The 17773-nt window shown below is 41.1% G+C and overlaps 1 protein-coding gene across 1 annotated transcript; it reads right to left on the minus strand.

The window, feature by feature from the left end:
* Positions 1-740: 740 nt before the first annotated feature.
* DHRS7C (dehydrogenase/reductase 7C) lies at positions 741-17277 on the minus strand. The gene is made up of 7 exons (XM_074160136.1): positions 17129-17277; positions 16516-16671; positions 13299-13411; positions 11123-11333; positions 10477-10569; positions 4259-4414; positions 741-3741 (listed from the first exon to the last, which is right to left on the minus strand). Exons 2-7 carry the CDS (start codon positions 16667-16669, stop codon positions 3533-3535), a joined length of 936 nt encoding a protein of 311 aa, XP_074016237.1. The 5' UTR covers positions 16670-16671; positions 17129-17277; the 3' UTR covers positions 741-3532.
* Between the last annotated feature and the right edge of the window lie 496 nt (positions 17278-17773).

Below are 17773 nucleotides of genomic sequence, written 5' to 3' on the forward strand. Positions count from 1 at the left end.
TCTCGCTCTCTACAACTACCTGAAAGGAGGTTTAGAGAAGCAGGGATCGGTCTCTTCTCCCAAGTCACATGCGATAGGACAAGAGGAAATGGCCTCAAGTTGTGCCAGGGGAGGTTCAGATTGGATATTAGGAAAAATTTTTAAACTGAAAGGGTTATTAAGCATTGGAACAGGCTGCCCAGGGAAGGGGTTGAGGCATCATCCCTGGAAGTTTTCAAAAGATGGGTTGACATAGTGTTTAGAGACATAGTTTAGTAATGGGGGGTGGAAGGGTTGTATGGTTTTCTTTTGTTTTTTTATCAGAGTTAGGTTGATGGTTGGACTAGATGATCTTAAAGGTCCCTTCCAGCCTAGATGACTCTATGATTCTATGACTTCCCAGTCTTAGTATTCTTTTAAATTCTTCCTTACTTCAAGGGCCCTTTCATCCAGCAATGCAAATTTTCTTGGCCAACAGCAAGAAATAGTTGATTTCAGCACAAAAAATGTAAATTTAAAAGAGTGCAACTGCAGCTCACATTAAAAGAAATTTATGTGCCCTTTAGGCATGTGAGAAGCTTAAAAAAATTAAAGGAGCTGTAGTTGAGTATCTTTTTCCTATGACTTCTACAACTAAATCTGCAGGCCTAGTTTTGTCCTCACATATAAAAGTTACTATTAGTAAGGAATCTATACAGATTAAAATATGGCTCACAGAAAACATCTCTTAATGAACTCATCTCATAATATTTCTTTTTATTATCATAATATTTTTTACATGCAACATATATCTACAAGTATTTAGACAGTGAGGCAAAGATGGACAAATGAAATAGAAAGCTTCAGATTAAGTAATAGTTTTCCCTGGAGGAAAAGATATTACTTCAGAAATACCAGCAGAGAAATCTTATTCTCAATATGAGAAAAATCCACAGAATTATAGAAAGTGTGACCCATTTAAAAGGTCACCTAATCCTTCTTTTCTTCTGGGCAGGATAAACTAAAGCTACATTGCTTTTTTACAGATGTTTCATTAATCTCTTCTTTAAAGCTTCCGAAGACAGGCATTCTAAAATTCCTGTGGCAATTTATCCTTTGTGCTTAACTATTCTTAGCAGAAAATTCTTTCCCTGTAAATCTCCTTTGCAGTAATTTTAGCACATTGTCCTACTACAGCAGAAATGGAGAGCAGTTTAGTTCTGTCCTCTTGGCAGTACATTTTAGATACTTGAAAATTGTTTAGATTTATCTTTTTTTCTATTTCTAGATTAAAATACATCTGTTCTTTAAAAACTTCTTAAGAGATCACAGGTGTTACTCTACCTTTGTCACTCTCACTGCTTTTCACTGTGGTTTCTTGAACTGTTCTACAATTAAAAAGTAATATATTCAAAATCAGTGAAGAATTTCTGCTGATATCTACAAACTGCAAAATGGAGCACAAGGATTATTCAGCTTATTTTAATGTGCAATCCATTTGTTTTTACAACAAAGCAAGACAATGTTGATTCACATTTAGCTGTGATGTCCTATGATTCTCTGACTCTTTTCTAATGAAATCACCCAGTTATTCCATATCTTGTTTTTGTGGAACTGCAAAGGACTTGGCTGTTGCTGAGGTACAGATGCAAGTATAACTGAAACCACATCAAAAGTCCATTTGTTTGAGGGAGTAGAGTTCTGGTAAGGAGCAAGAAAATTTTGGACAAAGTGGATGCTTGGCTTCACAGTTAAAGTATAGCCATTCAAACAGCAATAAAAGCCCAGTGCTACAACAGAAAATAGATGGAGCTCCAGCATGTACTGCAGGAACTGACTACTTCTCACTAGTTGTGAACTACTTCCCTGAGCAAAGTAGATACACATATGGCTCTTGAAGCCAGAGCAATTGAATTGGAGATACAAGAAAAAGTTAATGCCCATGCAAGATGATAGCCATGTATTTCCTTGCACTGAGAATTCTTTCCATGATTCTTACTGATAGAAAGAGGTAGATAAGTGCAGCTGGTGTTGAAAGTTGTATAAGCAGTGGGATTTCTTGTAGCAGCAAGAGCAGTTTGGTTGCCTGCTTTCTGAGTAGGTATGTCCTTTGTAAGTATTCTGCAAACAAGGCATTTTGACGGTGTCTGCAAAAAGCAGGTGGTCATGATCTCTCTGAGTGCTAATGTCACAAGAAAGGCCAGTTTGGGAGGCAGAATTTAAACTCTTAGATGTAAAACTGAAGACTCAGGACACCCTTGCATTAGCTTTATTTATATTCTGGTTCAACTCACAGGAGGAGATAAAAAGGGGGTAAGCCCTCAGCATGAACTGGGAAAATGTGGTAGGGAAGAAAAGGCTAGAATGGCCAGAAGTGAGAGAATTTTGGGAATATGTGGAATTTATACAATTGACATGAGTAATGGCCAAGGTCATGTTGAACATGTTAATTAATTATCACATGTAACAGAGTGGACAAGGGAACTCAATGGTTAGTACCAGTCAGAAAAACATCTCAAACCCAGGAATTTGCATAAGACATACAAAAGAAGAAAATAAGTGAAAAACACAGGAAGCATCTGTATGCCTGACTGTGAATCCAGACATATCCCAACATATCCTCGTCCCAACATAAGAAGGGCATGGATGTGTTGGAGCAGGTCCAAAGGAGGCCACAAAGATGATCAAAGGGCTGGAGCACCTCTCCTATGAGGACAGACTGAGACAGTTTAGGTTGTTCAGCCTGGAGAGGGCTCCAGAGAGACCTTATAGTGGCATTTCAGTATCTGAAGGGTGCCTACAGGAAAGATGGAGAGGAACTTTTTACAAGGGCACGTAGTAATAGGACAAGGGGCAATGGCTTCAAACTGGAAGAGGGTAAATTTAGATTAGATATCAGGAAGAATTTTTTCACTATGAGGGTGGTGAGACACTGGCCCAGGTTGCCCAGAGAAGCTGTGGTTGCCCCATCCCTGGAGGGGTTCAAGGCCAGGCTGGATGGGACTTTGGGCAACCTGGTCTAGTGGGAGTTGTCCCTGCCCTGGTTGGAACCAGATGATCTTTAAGGTCCCTTCCAACTCTAACCATTCTATGATATCCTGCAAGTACTTCCAAAAAGCAAATCTGAGGAACACTGTGATCCAGGCTCTAACCCCATTTTTACTCCTCTGTTTCCCACATCTCCCTACTTCCCCATCCCTTTATTCCTGTAAGTTCCCATCAGTCCTAGAATTGTCAGACTATTCTGATAAATTGCTGCAAGTCCCCAAACTTTGATCTACCTATTTAGATTGGGAATCATTCTCATGTAACAGTGATAGAGTTCCTAGTGGAGTTTTTTTCCATACTGTTGTAATGCAAACATTGACATCTTTTCATATTCACTAAATCCAGAAGAGTCGAAGTCCTACAGACAAATGTATGTCAAAGGTAACAAAACACTAAGTGAGACACTGGCTCTTCATGTTTAATAAAGCCTCCTGCTTTATTCTTCCCATAGTGAGAAGTAGAAATCATTGACATTTGAAACATAAACTTTTTTTCAGGTCAAAAGCAGGAAAAGAACTATACAAAATCAATTTTCCTCTTCTGTCTTCAGCTTTTCCCTAATCCCCGAGGCAACAATGGCAAAAAACAGCTCCGGGAAGAAGGTGCGAATGTAAACTGCTGCTCTGGGGATAGGGTTGGCCATAAGCACCTCCTGCTTCTTACTGCTCACTATGCGCAAGACTTCCTCTGCCACCTCCACTGGGTGCACACCATATGATACCTTTCTGAAAAAGACTGTAAATCAAACAGAGAGGAGTGAGAGCTACACAGAGACAGCCAGATAGACAGCCAGACATATCTGAGGGAAGGATGGTGAAAGGGTATACAGCTACTGCATCAGTCAAATTAGTTAAGTTCCTACACACTTTTAATCCCTTACCTTTTCCCTTCTCCTAATCAGTATGTCCCTAAGATCTTTTTACAGTTTTGAAGTAAAATCCTCACAGTCTCTAAGAGAAGGAGCAACTTGAGTGCAGTGGAACTCTCCCTTGGGACCTTTCATGTTCTGCTCTACCTCCATTCCCCATTCCCTGATGTATTTATTTTCTCACATAATGGTGTCTTTTTCCATGTTTCTTCCCTTTTCACCAGGCTCATCTGACCTCTCCAATCTATCTTTTGCTCCCCTAACCTGTTCATCCTTTCTGTCATTTCCATTCTTTTTTCTATGCTCCTTTCTTCTCACTGGGAAATGCCTCTATACTGCTATATGTGCCTCATCTACTGTCTCTCTTGATGCATCAAACCTTACATTTCCAAATGGATGCCTCCCAGTTGCCAGGTGCCGGTTGGTGATGGTATGAACAGATGAAAGTTGGATTCACAGTGCTGACAGAAATATCAAATTCTTCCATCTCAGCTCTAAGACAATCAAAAAAGCCTACAGCAGCATGCTTAGAAGCAGCATCTGAAAGAAAGAAAAAACTCCATGTATGCATGTTTGGATGTATGAATGCATGGATATAGATGTATGATGGAGTTCCATAAAACATGAATGTTTAGAAAACTGAGTATGGAACAGGCAAAAGAACAGTGAATTATTTCACCCAGTGAAATTATCATATGATTTATTTAAACCAAACAAAATAAATTTATTTGCATGGGACAATTATGTATGAGGTATGCAGTCTCCCTATACATGTGAAAGAGCATGTGTCTAGATTTCCCAATCAGAAATATTAAGTCCTGGGTTAAGGAATAATAAATTTATTATCTGTACGGTTTAAAAATGTCTTTGGTGGGTGGACGGCTGTCCCTGACATGAGTCTCCATGCCATCTGTTGCTGCAGTTTGAGACACATCAGTAAAATGCAGTGAAATACATGCCCATTTCTGGAATGTAGGAGTACTAGTGGTTTGTAAACTAACTAGGCTTTTACCCTGCAACAGCAATCCAAGATGCTTTTAATATTAAAGTTAATTTTAAAGTAACTGAATGTTAAGATTTTTTTTTAACTGCTCTTAGTGTTTTGTTTTGTTTTGTTTTTTATTTGGAATGGTATTAAAGAAGGATGACGGTATGTGAAACTTGACCAAAAACCAGAACTATGTTTTAGGTGCAGCAGACCTGCAAAGCACTCGTCCACCTTCTATTTGACTCGGTTTGCAGTGAAAATCAACCTGTGCATAATGTAATCTAAAAGAGGCAGGTGGGCTCCAGGAATGGAAAGAAGCTTCTCCATTCATTTGTTTTGAAATTCCTTCTTCTAGCAGCTTCATTTCGTGCAACATAGATATCAGTAAAGGCATTGGAAACTATCTATGTTAGGGCTTCTGCTACTCATGATCTATACATACACAATGTATCTTGACACAATTGGCTGTTTCCTAGATGGAAACCATTCCAGATGTCAAATCAATGTGTCATTCCTATTCTGAACCTTTTTTGTAGTTCTTATACTTCTTTTGAGATGGGGGAGGGGGGCGAGAATTGCACACAGTGTTTGAGACATGGGCACTGCATAGATTTATACAAAGACATAAAGACAGCTTTCCCCCCCGCCCCCCCCCCTACTGCTTTCCTTACAGTTTCTGTCCCTGTATTTTGCTTTCATGGATCTATAAGTTACAATCCTGAGGTCTCGCAGACCTTTTAATTCAGAGCTTTTCATGCACTCTGACCTCCTGTCATAATTTAAAATGTCTATTTACATCTATCCAATATTTTCTGTTGACTAACTTTGCATTTTATTAATGCAAAGACCTTTCGTTATAGTTCAGAACAGCTAAGTTTCATTAGGAGCTTTGGATGAAAGACCTTCTTGAAAATTTTCTGGAAAGCTAAGCAGAATACAATTATTACATCTCCTTTTAAACTCCCACACATAAATTCATTAAGTGCACGAGTATCCCTTTACAAAGCAACTGCTAGTATCTACCAGTATGTTATATTTATATGCTACTTCACTCTTCATTATGCTTTCTACTAATATGTACGGTACAGATATTAGAACTACAAGTTTGCTGTTTCCTGAGTGTCTCCCAAGATCATGGTTGGCGAGGCGGCGGCAGCAGCTGGTCTGGCAGGCGGCGCGCGACACACAGAAAAAAAAAAAAAAAAAGTAGTCACTTGGCAGAAGAGATTTTTTGAATCATGGTTGGAACTCGGCCAAAGGCTATTAAAAAACCTGTGGGTACCCAAACTGAGGCCCTACACAAACATGCAGGCACCCAGGCAACTGGCTGCAGTGAGTGCTGGAACTTTGCAACAGAGGGTGGCAGAGACACCATCTGTGTTAGGTGTGAGCAGATCAGCGACCTGCTTAACATGGTGGCTGAACTAAGGGAAGAAGTCAATAGACTAAGAGCCATAAGGGAATGCGAACAAGAACTAGATGTGTGGTATCAGGCACTGCAGACCCCTGTAGCAGAGGGAGGTGACCCAAGGAAGAAGGAGGAATGGATACAAGTGCCTGTTAGAAGAGGCAAGGGAAAACCCTCACAGCCCCCCTCTTCTCTCCATTTACCCCTGCACAACAAGTATGGGACACTGGAGGTTGAGGGTGAGGCAAATGAGAAGGTAGAAGCAGCACCATCTGGGGAGTCACCTAAAGCAAATCAGTCTCCCCCTCGCATCAGAACCTCTACACTACAAAAAAAGAGGAAGGTTATTGTTATTGGTGACTCCCTTCTGAAGGGAACAGAGGGTCCCATATGTCGGCCGGATCCTTCCCACAGGGAAGTCTGCTGCCTCCCTGGGGCCCGGGTCAGAGACGTTACCAGAAGGCTGCCAAGTCTGGTACAGCCCTCTGACTACTATCCGTTAGTAGTTATTCAGGTGGGTAGCGATGAAGTCAACACTGGAAATTCAAAAACAATCAAAAAGGACTTTAAGACACTGGGGAAACTGGTTGAGGGATCAGGGGCACAGATAATTTTCTCGTCAGTACCCTTAGTCGCAGGTAGGAATACCGAGAGGAATAAAAAAATATGCATGATTAACAAGTGGCTCAGAAACTGGTGCCACCAACAAAATGTTGGGTTTTTTAATCTTGGGGAACTTTATACGGCACCAGGTCTCCTAGCAACGGATGGAATACATCTGTCTCAGAGGGGGAAAAAGATACTGGCATGTGAGTTGGCAGGGCTTGTTGAAAGGGCTTTAAACTAGGCTCGAAGGGGGAAGGGGTTAAACACAAGTCCAGCAGAAATAAGCCTAAGGAGAGCCTTCAGCCTGCCATCTCACTTGAAGTGGGAGATGCTGTAAATACTGTAACAAAGGCATGGTCTTGCAGAGAGGGACCGAGATCCCCTGAGACAATAGGGGACAGAAGTGTATTTGGCACAAAACATGTTGGGGGATCAGTGGAGTGCCCCTCTAAGAAGGAGACACAGCCAGCAGACCGACTAAAGTGTCTCTACACCAATGCACGCAGCATGGGAAACAAACAGGAAGAGTTGGAAGCCATCCTGCTACAGGAAAGCTACGACATAGTAGCAATTACGGAAACTTGGTGGGACGAGTCCTACGACTGGAGTGTGGCCATTGATGGCTACAAACTATTCAGAAGGGACAGGAGAGGAAGAAGGGGTGGAGGTGTTGCCCTCTATGTGAAGAAATGGCTAGAGTGTGAAGAGTTGTTGCTAAAGAATAGCCATGAGCAGGTAGAAAGCTTGTGGGTAGGAATTAGAGATCGGGACAACAAAGGGAACCTTGTGGTAGGAGTCTACTACAGGCCCCCTGACCAGGCAGAGCCTGTCGATGATGCCTTCTTACTCCAGCTGGAAGAGGCATCATGATCACAGGCTCTCATCCTGCTGGGTGACTTTAACCACCCTGACATCTGTTGGAAAAGCAACACCGCTGGCTGCAGGCACTCCAGGAAGCTTCTAGAGTGCCTAGACGACAACTTCTTGAGACAAGAAATCACCAGCCCTACTCGAGGAGATGTATTGTTGGACTTGTTGGTCACAAATGCAAGTGAGGCCATCAGGGATATCAAAGTTGAAGGCAGTCTGGGCTGCAGTGATCATGCTCTAGTGCAGTTCACTCTCTTAAGAAGTTTGAAGCCCAAGAGGAACACCGTCAGGACGCTAAATTTTAAGAAAGCGAACTTCCAACTCTTCAAGGAGTTAGTAAATAGGACCCCATGGGAAACTGCCCTTAGGGACAAGGGAGCAGAACAAAGCTGGCAGATCTTTAAGGATGCTCTCCATAGAGCACAAAAGATCTCAATCCCAACATGTAGGAAATCGGGTAAGGAAGGCAAGAAACCACCATGGTTGAGCCGGGACCTGCTGGTCAAACTAAGGGGTAAGATGGGGCTACACAGGAAATGGAAGAAGGGACAGGCAACCTGGGAAGAGTATAGGGATGTTGCCCGGCTGTGTAGGGATGAGGTCAGGGAGGCCAAGGCACAGCTAGAATTGGACTTGGCAAGGGACATAAAGAAAAACAAGAAAGGCTTCTACAGGTACATTAACCAGAAAAGGAAGGTTAAAGAAAATGTACCCCCCCTAAAGAGCAGCAATGGGGAACTTGTATCAACGGAGGAAGAGAAGGCGGAAGTTCTCAATAATTTTTTTGCCTCAGTCTTCACTGGCAACCCCTCTCCTCCTAGCTCTTGTATTGATGGCCCACAAGTTGAGGATCCAGGTGACAAAGTCCATCCCAATATAACTGAAGGCATGGTACGTGATCACCTAAGGAATCTAAAGATATACAAGTCCATGGGACCTGATGAAATCCATCCCAGAGTCCTGAAGGAACTGGCTGATGAAGTTGCAAAACCACTTTCCATGATATTTGAAAAGTCATGGCAGTCAGGTGAAGTCCCTGCAGACTGGAAGAAAGGAAACATCACACCCATTTTTAAAAAGGGAAGAAAGGAGGACCCTGGGAACTACCGACCTGTCAGCCTCACCTCTGTGCCTGGGAAGATCATGGAGCAGATCCTTCTGGACGCCATGCTTGGGCACATGGAGGACAGGGGGATGATTCAGGACAGCCAACATGGCTTTACTAGGGGCAAGTCCTGCCTGACTAACCTAGTGGCCTTCTATGATGAAGTGACTAGGTCAGTAGACAAGGGGCGACCTATGGATGTAATCTATCTGGACTTCTGTAAGGCCTTTGACACAGTTCCTCACAACATCCTGCTTGCCAAATTGGAGGGATACGGATTTGATGGGTGGACGGTTCGGTGGATAAGGAATTGGCTGAACGGTCGCACCCAGAGGGTGGTACTCAATGGCTTTAAGTCCAGATGGAGAGCAGTGATTAGTGGTGTCCCTCAAGGGTCCGTCCTGGGACCAGTACTGTTTAACATTTTTATCAAAGACATAGACAGAGGGATTGAGAGCACCATCAGCAAGTTTGCAGATGACACCAAGCTGTGTGGTGTTGTCGATACACCAGAGGGACGGGATGTCATTCAGAGGGACCTGGACAGGCTGGAGAGGTGGGCCCAGATGAACCTCATGAGGTTCAACAAAAGCAAGTGCAGGATTCTGCACCTGGGAAGAAACAATCCTCAGTATAAATACAGACTGGGGGATGAGGTATTAGAAAGCAGCCCTGAGGAAAGGGACTTGGGGGTGCTGATGGACGAGAAGCTGGACATGAGCAGGCAATGTGCTCTCGCAGCCCAAAAGGCCAATCACATCCTGGGCTGCATCAAAAGAAGTGTTGCCAGCAGATCCAGAGAGGTGATTCTGCCACTTTACTCTGCTCTGGTGAGACCTCACCTGGAGTACTGTGTGCAGGTCTGGAGCCCTCAATATAGGAAGGACATGGACCTGATGGAGCGGGTCCAGAGGAGGGCCACCAAAATGATCAGGGGGCTGGAGCACCTCTCCTATGAGGACAGACTGAGGGAGCTGGGGTTGTTCAGCTTGGAGAAAAGGAGGCTCCGGGGAGACCTCATAGCGGCCTTCCAGTACCTGAGGGGGGCCTACAGGAAGGCTGGGGAGGGTCTGTTTACAAAGGCCTGCAGCGACAGGATGAGGGGCAATGGTTTTAAGTTGGAGAAGGGGAGATTTAGATTGGATATTAGGAGAAAATTCTTTACCATGAGGGTGGTGGAACACTGGAACAGGTTGCCCAGGGAGGTGGTTGAGGCCCCTTCCCTTGAGATATTCAAGGTGAAGCTCGATGAGGCCCTGGGCAACCTGGTCTAGTTGGGGGTGTCCCTGCTGACTGCGGGGAGGTCGGACTAGATGACCTTTGGAGGTCCCTTCCGGCCTGGACCAATCTATGAATCTATGAATCTATGAATCATAAGAAAACCTTGCTATCACATTTTATGTCCTCTTGTCCTCAAGTACCTTAGGCAGTAGTTATACTTCAAAGATAGTATTTTAATTATTTCTTCTTGAGTTCCACTTCTTTGAAAGTTTTTCAGCCAAATACTGTGCTAATAGTTTACTGAATTAGAATGCAAATTAGCATTTTTAATAACCTCTTATTAGTGTCATGGAATAATCACAACTTATGCATTAGAATGTACATTTTTGCTCTGTGTAACTTACAAGCTGCACGAAACGGCATTCCTATTTTTCCTTGGATACTATTAATTAGAACAATTTGGCCAGTTCTTCTTGAGATCATGTTGGGAAGAATGGCTGAAAAATAAGAAAAGAATGAGCCACATAAGTAAAAGAGTTCAACGTATATAGTGAAAAGAAGTGACAGCTGAAGTGTAGGTAGCACAATGAAGGTTGTCTCAATACTGCAATCAAAAGTATCACAAAACCCCAGTAGCTGGAAATTGAATGTCTGCTAGGCTTCACTTGGATTCTACATGTAGATTTGGGTGCAGTATCATCACGTTTCATTGTCAGTCTGCCTGTATCCTTGCAAGGGTTTTGAAAACAATTGTCTATGTAACAAAGGCACATAAATAAAGGAGTCACCATATGCAAAATACAATAAGTAGACGTTTAAAAAAATGTCTCTTTCAAATACCTGTTTATATATTTCTTGACCAATCTATTTCCAAACCTCAGCACTCTGATTTTGATCATCTTCACCTCAAATTCAGTCCACTGACTTTCACAGAATTGCTTTTGATTACAGTGAAGGCAAAAATAAGTGCAAATGAAAGAGTGTAATGCCAATAACTTGGATCTCAAGCTGTAAGTGTCAACACCAAAACAGGAAAAAAAATTAAAATACCTTTGGTTAAAGTGATAGGTCCAAAATAGTTGGCATCCATTATCTTTTTATCAAGTTCCAAAGAAATGCTCTGGACTGCTCCTTTCACTTTCATACTTGCATTGTTGATCAGTATATCCACACATCCATAGCAATTCAGGATTTCCTTAGCTACATCTTGAATGCAGTTTATGTCTGAGATATCCAGAAGTATGAGCTTTGGTGCATATGTCTAATAAAAAAAAGACTTATTTCAAGGATACTTGGTATATAAAAATGTATTTCTATTTACTTGTCTTATAAATGTACCTTGATATTTGAAGAAAATGCTTTTATCATTCTCACAAAAACTTTGATCTGTTCTTTTAACCCACTCTAGAAAGAAGGTAGTTCAGCAACGTGTATTCATATATTGTGAAATTCAGCTGAGCCATAGGAAAGGTAAGCTGGACTAGCTCTACCCTATCGAGTTTTGTCTCTCTTGCAATCAGTAGAGACAGATAATAGACACAGGGGGTGACTGGAGAACTTCACTGACCACAGAGTCTATGGTTTTAATGTAGATAGGATATAGTGTAGATAGATAATTTCCATCTATATTGGTTGGGGGGCAATTGGAAGGTAGGAATATGTTCAGCTATATGTTATCCAAATAGTGCTTACATTTGTATGATTTCTGCAAAGATATAGATTTTATCAGCTATGGGACAGAGGAATGAACTTTGAGTATCTTCTCTTACTATACTATTACAACAATGTAATGCAGAGGCCTTAGTCACTTAATATTTGTTTCCTAGTTTAGTGCACGCAGACTAACAAGAACACAGTACTTTTATGGTTATTCATGCAGATGAATGAAGCTCTGTCGCGGTTTGGGCTGGGCTGGCCAATGACAAGACAACAGATGCTCTCCCCGACCTCTCACTACAAGGAGAGGAAGAAGATAGATAAAGATATTTATGAGTTTAGGAAAAACTGAACTTTAATAAAATATTAATAATAAAATAAAAAGGAAATAATGAAATATATATATAAAAATTTATACAAAACAGCATCAAGCTCCCAGGGACGTGTCACCAGCAGGCACTGGGAAAGTGCCAGACTAGACTCTGTAATGAATGGGAACTGGATTCCAGAACTCACTGATGGGGGTTGAAGGTAGATGAACTGACAGGGTTGTGCTCAAACATCAGCCATTGGAGAAAGAGAGCCATTGGAAAAGAGCTGAAGGAGAGGAGCCAACCTGTCCCCCTTTGATTCCTTTTACACTGAGCATAGCAGATGGGATGGAATACCCTATTGGTCAGTTTGGGTCACCTGATCTGTCCACTTCTCCCCACAGGTGCAAACCCTCCACAGGGTAAGCAACCAAGTGATCTGAGACTCTCTCACTGAACAGAAAGTTGGCTCTGCTCCACCTCAAACTAGGACAAGCTCACTGAAAAAAAAAAAAAAAAAAAAGGGTCAAATGCAAATATTTGTTGGTCTGGGGAACAATGGCTGTAGAATTTGAGAGATGCCTTCAGAAACACCTGTGCCCTGAAATAAAATAAGCCAGCTGTCTGTTGGTCACAGAAGGAAAAAAACTTTCCCATAAGCATCAAAGAAACACCTTCCAAAGAAGTGTCAGCCTTGCATGTCTATTTGCATGGTGTTGCATGGTGATCCAGTCAGTGGTAAAGAGGAAAGAGAGTTCTTATTCATATGTTCCCATACCCTTCTAGCTGGGCTTTCTCCCAAAGTAGTGGAGAAACTCAAAATTAATTCAGTCTTTACACTCATCTCCTACTCTTTGATGACTCTAATTATGTGAAAAATGGGTGATAGTTCCTGTGATTAAATGAAGCACTTTGGATCCCTTTCATCCAAATTAACAGGCAAATTCCTCTGCCTAGAATTTCTAGTTAGGTGGCTTGTTCAAAATGCAGGACCATTCAGTTTCTTTACAGCAATTGCCTTGAATTAGCTCAAGAGAGCAGGATTTCTGACCTATACTTTTGGCATCATAATCTGAAGACCTTCAGAGGTGTCTGTCTTTCTCTCTCTGGATTGTTGGGTGTGTTACCTGGGTGATCAAAATCACCAGTAAAAGTGAATCATGTTTCATGTTATACTGGGTTTAAATGCACTTTGTGTACCTGAACAAGGTGTTTACCTCATGTTCTGAATTTTCAAAGCAGAGAGAGGAAATACTTACCATACTGGGGTCTGCCACACTAATTAAAGCATCATACAAGGCTTCCAACTTTTCCCATGTCCTGCCGCACAACACAAGCCTTGCTCCTCCTGTGTGAAACACCCGAGAACATTCTAGGAGAGAAATGCGTTAAAAGAAATAATAATAAATTTTCTTTATTTTGTTTAAAATTGGATGCTGGTTTTAATAATGATATTGAATTTATGCTTTAAAATTCATTAATTTTGAAAGAATAAATATATATGAGAAAAAAAGAAAGCACTAAATGGCAATAAAATATATATGAGTAATAAATCAAAATGTAATGTAATGGTATAATGCCCCAACCAACCCCAGTAAATAGTAAAACTGGGTCTGTATGCTACCTTCATGAAACTCTTGGCAATATGAAAGTTGTCTACAACTTTGAGAAAGAGCAATATAGAGAAACTTACCACCCCCTGGCCCACAGATGGAGCACCAATGAGAGGACTTTCTTTTACAGACCTTTCCCTCTCTATGCAATCCCAAGACCTTTATCTCCTGTGTATTAGACCTTCCTGGTAGTCAGCAGAGGCATCAGGGACCAGCTTGAACAATTTCTTGTTCAGTTACATTGCCTGAAGCCTGATGATGTGTCCGTTGTGCAGCCAGACAATTAGTTGGCAGTAGGTTATGTGTGCTCATAGGACTGGAAATCAAGAGTTATTCTTCCTCTCGGGTTTTTTTTTGTTTGTTTTTGTTTTTGTTTTTGTTTTTTTTCCCGATTAGGTCTTCCAAAAGGCTCTCAGCCTTGGACCCCTCATATTTAATCCATAAATCAAATCTGTATGACAGTTACATATTCAGCATGGGAAGAACAGTAATATGGTTTTACAATTAGCCTTATGCCTTTCCAGCCTGTTTAATTTGTCCTAGCTCCTATGGCCTTTGTTGAATGGGCAACAGTACAACCCTAGTGCTACAACCCCGTCTGTCCTCCAAAAAGCATTTTCTTCAGATTTCAATACCCACAGGCAAATCTAGTTATGCTAGGATGCCCATTTTAGATCTCTTAAATGCCCATGTTAGACTCAATATCTGTATGAAAGCACTTCAGGATCCACTCTTCTATTTTTGTACACCTGTGCAGCTGGAGAGTTTTATTTATGTAATCTTTTTCATTATTTACAACAGTAATTTTATGAATGTCTTTCATTTTCTTTTTTTCTAGCATAGAAAGATTTTTTGATTTAAAGTTTATTTGCCAGTACTAGGACAACTACACCAATATTTTTCCTATAAATATAAGAGTTGGGGCAACCTTGTGAACAAAATGTGTGAACAGCAATAAAGGAGTAATTTGTGAACAGTGGTAAAAAGGAAAAAGGGAAACCAATAATGTTCTCCTCTACAACTATCTTGGACTTTTCTGAGTTACAGCACTGAGAAGAAACAGGAATCAGGCTTAAATAAACAACATAAATCAATGCAAACATCTTCAATCATCATGGGGTTTGTTTCTCATTTTCAACTTGGATGAATGTCGTCTTTAGTCTGGAAATTCTGGCATGTGGGAAAGGAATTTGGCTGCTGCCTAAGAGTTCAAATATGCAGCAGCTGGCCAGACAGCTGGTATTTTAAAGTGAATGGCCATCACACATGCATGAGTGGACTGCACAGTAAATTCTGCATTATTTGGAATCATTCAAGCCTGCAAATAACTTCTCGGTATCAGCCTATGGGATACTGGCGGTAGATATGTTTAAGACGATAAAATAAAATTGCTTTGAGTTAGTTCCTTTTTCATCTGTGTGAAAAAGGGTGTGTGTGGGGGGATGACACGGGATGCAACTGCTTTTGTAGCCTCAGGAGACAGGCAGAAGGTAGTCACAAACAAACAAACAAGCAAAAAACATGAAGAAAGGTTAATAAGGAAACTGAACTTCGGAAAATCTTCCCCAGGGTCATGCGGTGCTGGAGCAAGATACCTGAAGAAATGTTAAGAAGTGTTCAATACATGTTCTTGATCCTTGGTGGTTTCCAAGATTTGGCTTGAAGCCATGCCCAACCAGATCTAGCACTGGTGATGCTCCTGCTTGAAGCAGGACTTTTGCCTAGAAATCTCCAGGCATCCTATGATTCTATGCAACACCCAGTCTCAGCTGGAGAACTCTAAATCACGCCTCTCCAAACAAAAATACTGAAATACAACCAATTAGAGAAAACGCATGCTAATATATCTTCAACTGAAACTAATGTGTCTCAGGGAAAGACCAGTTGGCATGTGGAGGTCAGAATTATTTCATACCTTGTCCTAACAGGCTCTGATAAAGAGCACTCCTTTCCAGAATAGTGTGTACTTCTGTTGCAGGCCTCTGCTCTGTTCTGCTAAGGAATAAATCTGCAAGAGCATTCCTTTTGTCCATCTATTTTCTGCTTGGCCGTGCAAGGTTTCCAACATACAGTAAGTCTTCATTGAAAATGCCAAAATGTAACCTCAAGCTCCATTTGCCTTATGAGGCACTTGCATCTATCGCCCCTCAAGTGATGCCAAGAGCACAATTGTGCATAACCAATATATGACCCAGTACCATTAATCCAGCAGGAAATACAAGCCAAGAAGTATACACTAAGTGACTGGCCACCCAGACAATCAGCTTATATAAACATGTAAGTTATCACATACTCTTTCCTTCCATCCACTGAACCCACCATTACACATAGCCAGGAAACCCAGTTGGAGGCACTGGGAGGAGGGTATTAAGGGAAGAGGAGTCACATGGGTGATAGAGGGGGCAGAGATATGAACAGGACAGAGGGGTGAGAACTGTAATTTACAGGGAGCAGGAAATGTTGAAGTCTTTAAGGGCTGAAAAGGAACATGTAAAGAGCAAGGTGACACCTGTTTATTCTGATTTGCTGCTACCCTGCAGTGACAACCTATGTAATAAGATCTCATAGTAGCAACATGCTAAAAATAGTACTCTTAATGTGCTTACAAAAGCTCTTATTCTATTGAATTAAATAAATACAAAGCTCTGCAGTTCCTAAATTTTTTTCCAGCAGTTCCTGTGGCTGAGACTAAAAATGTACATATAAAAGTCATAGGGTTTGTTTAAAAATGTATTTCTTAACTTCTGCTCCATCCAGGCAGTTATGAATATATGCAGGGTAATGGATGCACATTTTATCACTTAGAGGTTGGTTCTCTGGCTGTTTCTTTTCTCTGACACTAAGAAGAAATGAGACGACTCACCTTTGCCCAGTCCAGAGATGGCATCTGTGATTACCACCACCTTGTTTTGCACAGCTGACTTGGCCAATAGCCACCTGACTGACTGGTAAATATAAATAATTCCACTGACCCCTAAGAGAAGCAATGGTAGAGCAAGTAGAGCAAGAATACCCATCTCTGTGGGAAACAAAAGACCATGAGAGTAACTGTAATCATAATATGCATTCATTATTTTTCACATTATTCATATCTAAAAAAGCAGTGTTTTGATATGTAGAAAATCCAGCATGCCAAAGGCTTGAAGCATTGGGAAGCTTATTTTCCAGTCAATGGCTCAATATTATTATTTAATGAACAGGGTAATATTGTTTGTTTGTCTGTTTTCCTCATCATTGCATGGTCTAACCAAATCTGGATTCCTTTTATTCAAAATTACTCTATGTTGTCAAAAACATACTAGAATTTTAGTACAAATACTGCCTTGAGGCAAAGCATAGGCTAAAATATAACACTAAACTTTTAATTATGTTGCTATTATAAGAAAACAGATAAAAGGCTTTTAATCCTAATTTCAGATAAAACACATAATACAAGTATTTTCTGTTTAAAAGATAGAGAAAATAGAATCACTTACTATGGCTTTGAAGACTCCAGGTACAGATAAAACATTCTTTTGTATTTTTGTGAATTTTTGTATTACTGGTTTAGATAAACTCCTTTGGCAAATTCATAGAGCATTGCATTTGTTGAGGCTGCTTGCCCTGAATGGGAATGGCTATGTATAGCCATGTGACAGAGATACTTTAAAAGTAAATATAGCATCTACGGTGTGATTTGCATGCCTGACCTATCTAGTCGAAGAGGCTGGACAGTCATGTAAAAGCTCTTAGTACAGTATCAATTCAACTGTACAAAGAAACACCTATCTTTCTGTCTTCAGTTGCAGTTATTCATAGGACTGTCTCAATTTCTTGTCGTTGGCCTTCAATTACCTTTACACATTAAATATTTTTTTTATAAACTCCATGATAATAATAGGTAGTCGTAAACAAGAAAAAGGTACCATGACGAAGTAGCCACTTGAAGTAATCACTGTTCAGCAATATGAATGATATATATATGTGTCAGGAAAAGGTCTTTGAGCTAGTTGACTTGGGAGCCAGTGCATCACACAGAGCTGCTGTAGGCAGGTCAACGCTGAAACACAGACCAGGCTGACGTACTGTGCTTTCAGGTGCCACAGAATTTCCACCCCTGGTATCTGCAAAGCAGATGTGCC

Source organism: Numenius arquata, chromosome 17 (genome assembly GCF_964106895.1).
Source record: "Numenius arquata chromosome 17, bNumArq3.hap1.1, whole genome shotgun sequence".
In the NCBI taxonomy this organism is placed as follows: Eukaryota; Metazoa; Chordata; class Aves; order Charadriiformes; family Scolopacidae; genus Numenius; species Numenius arquata.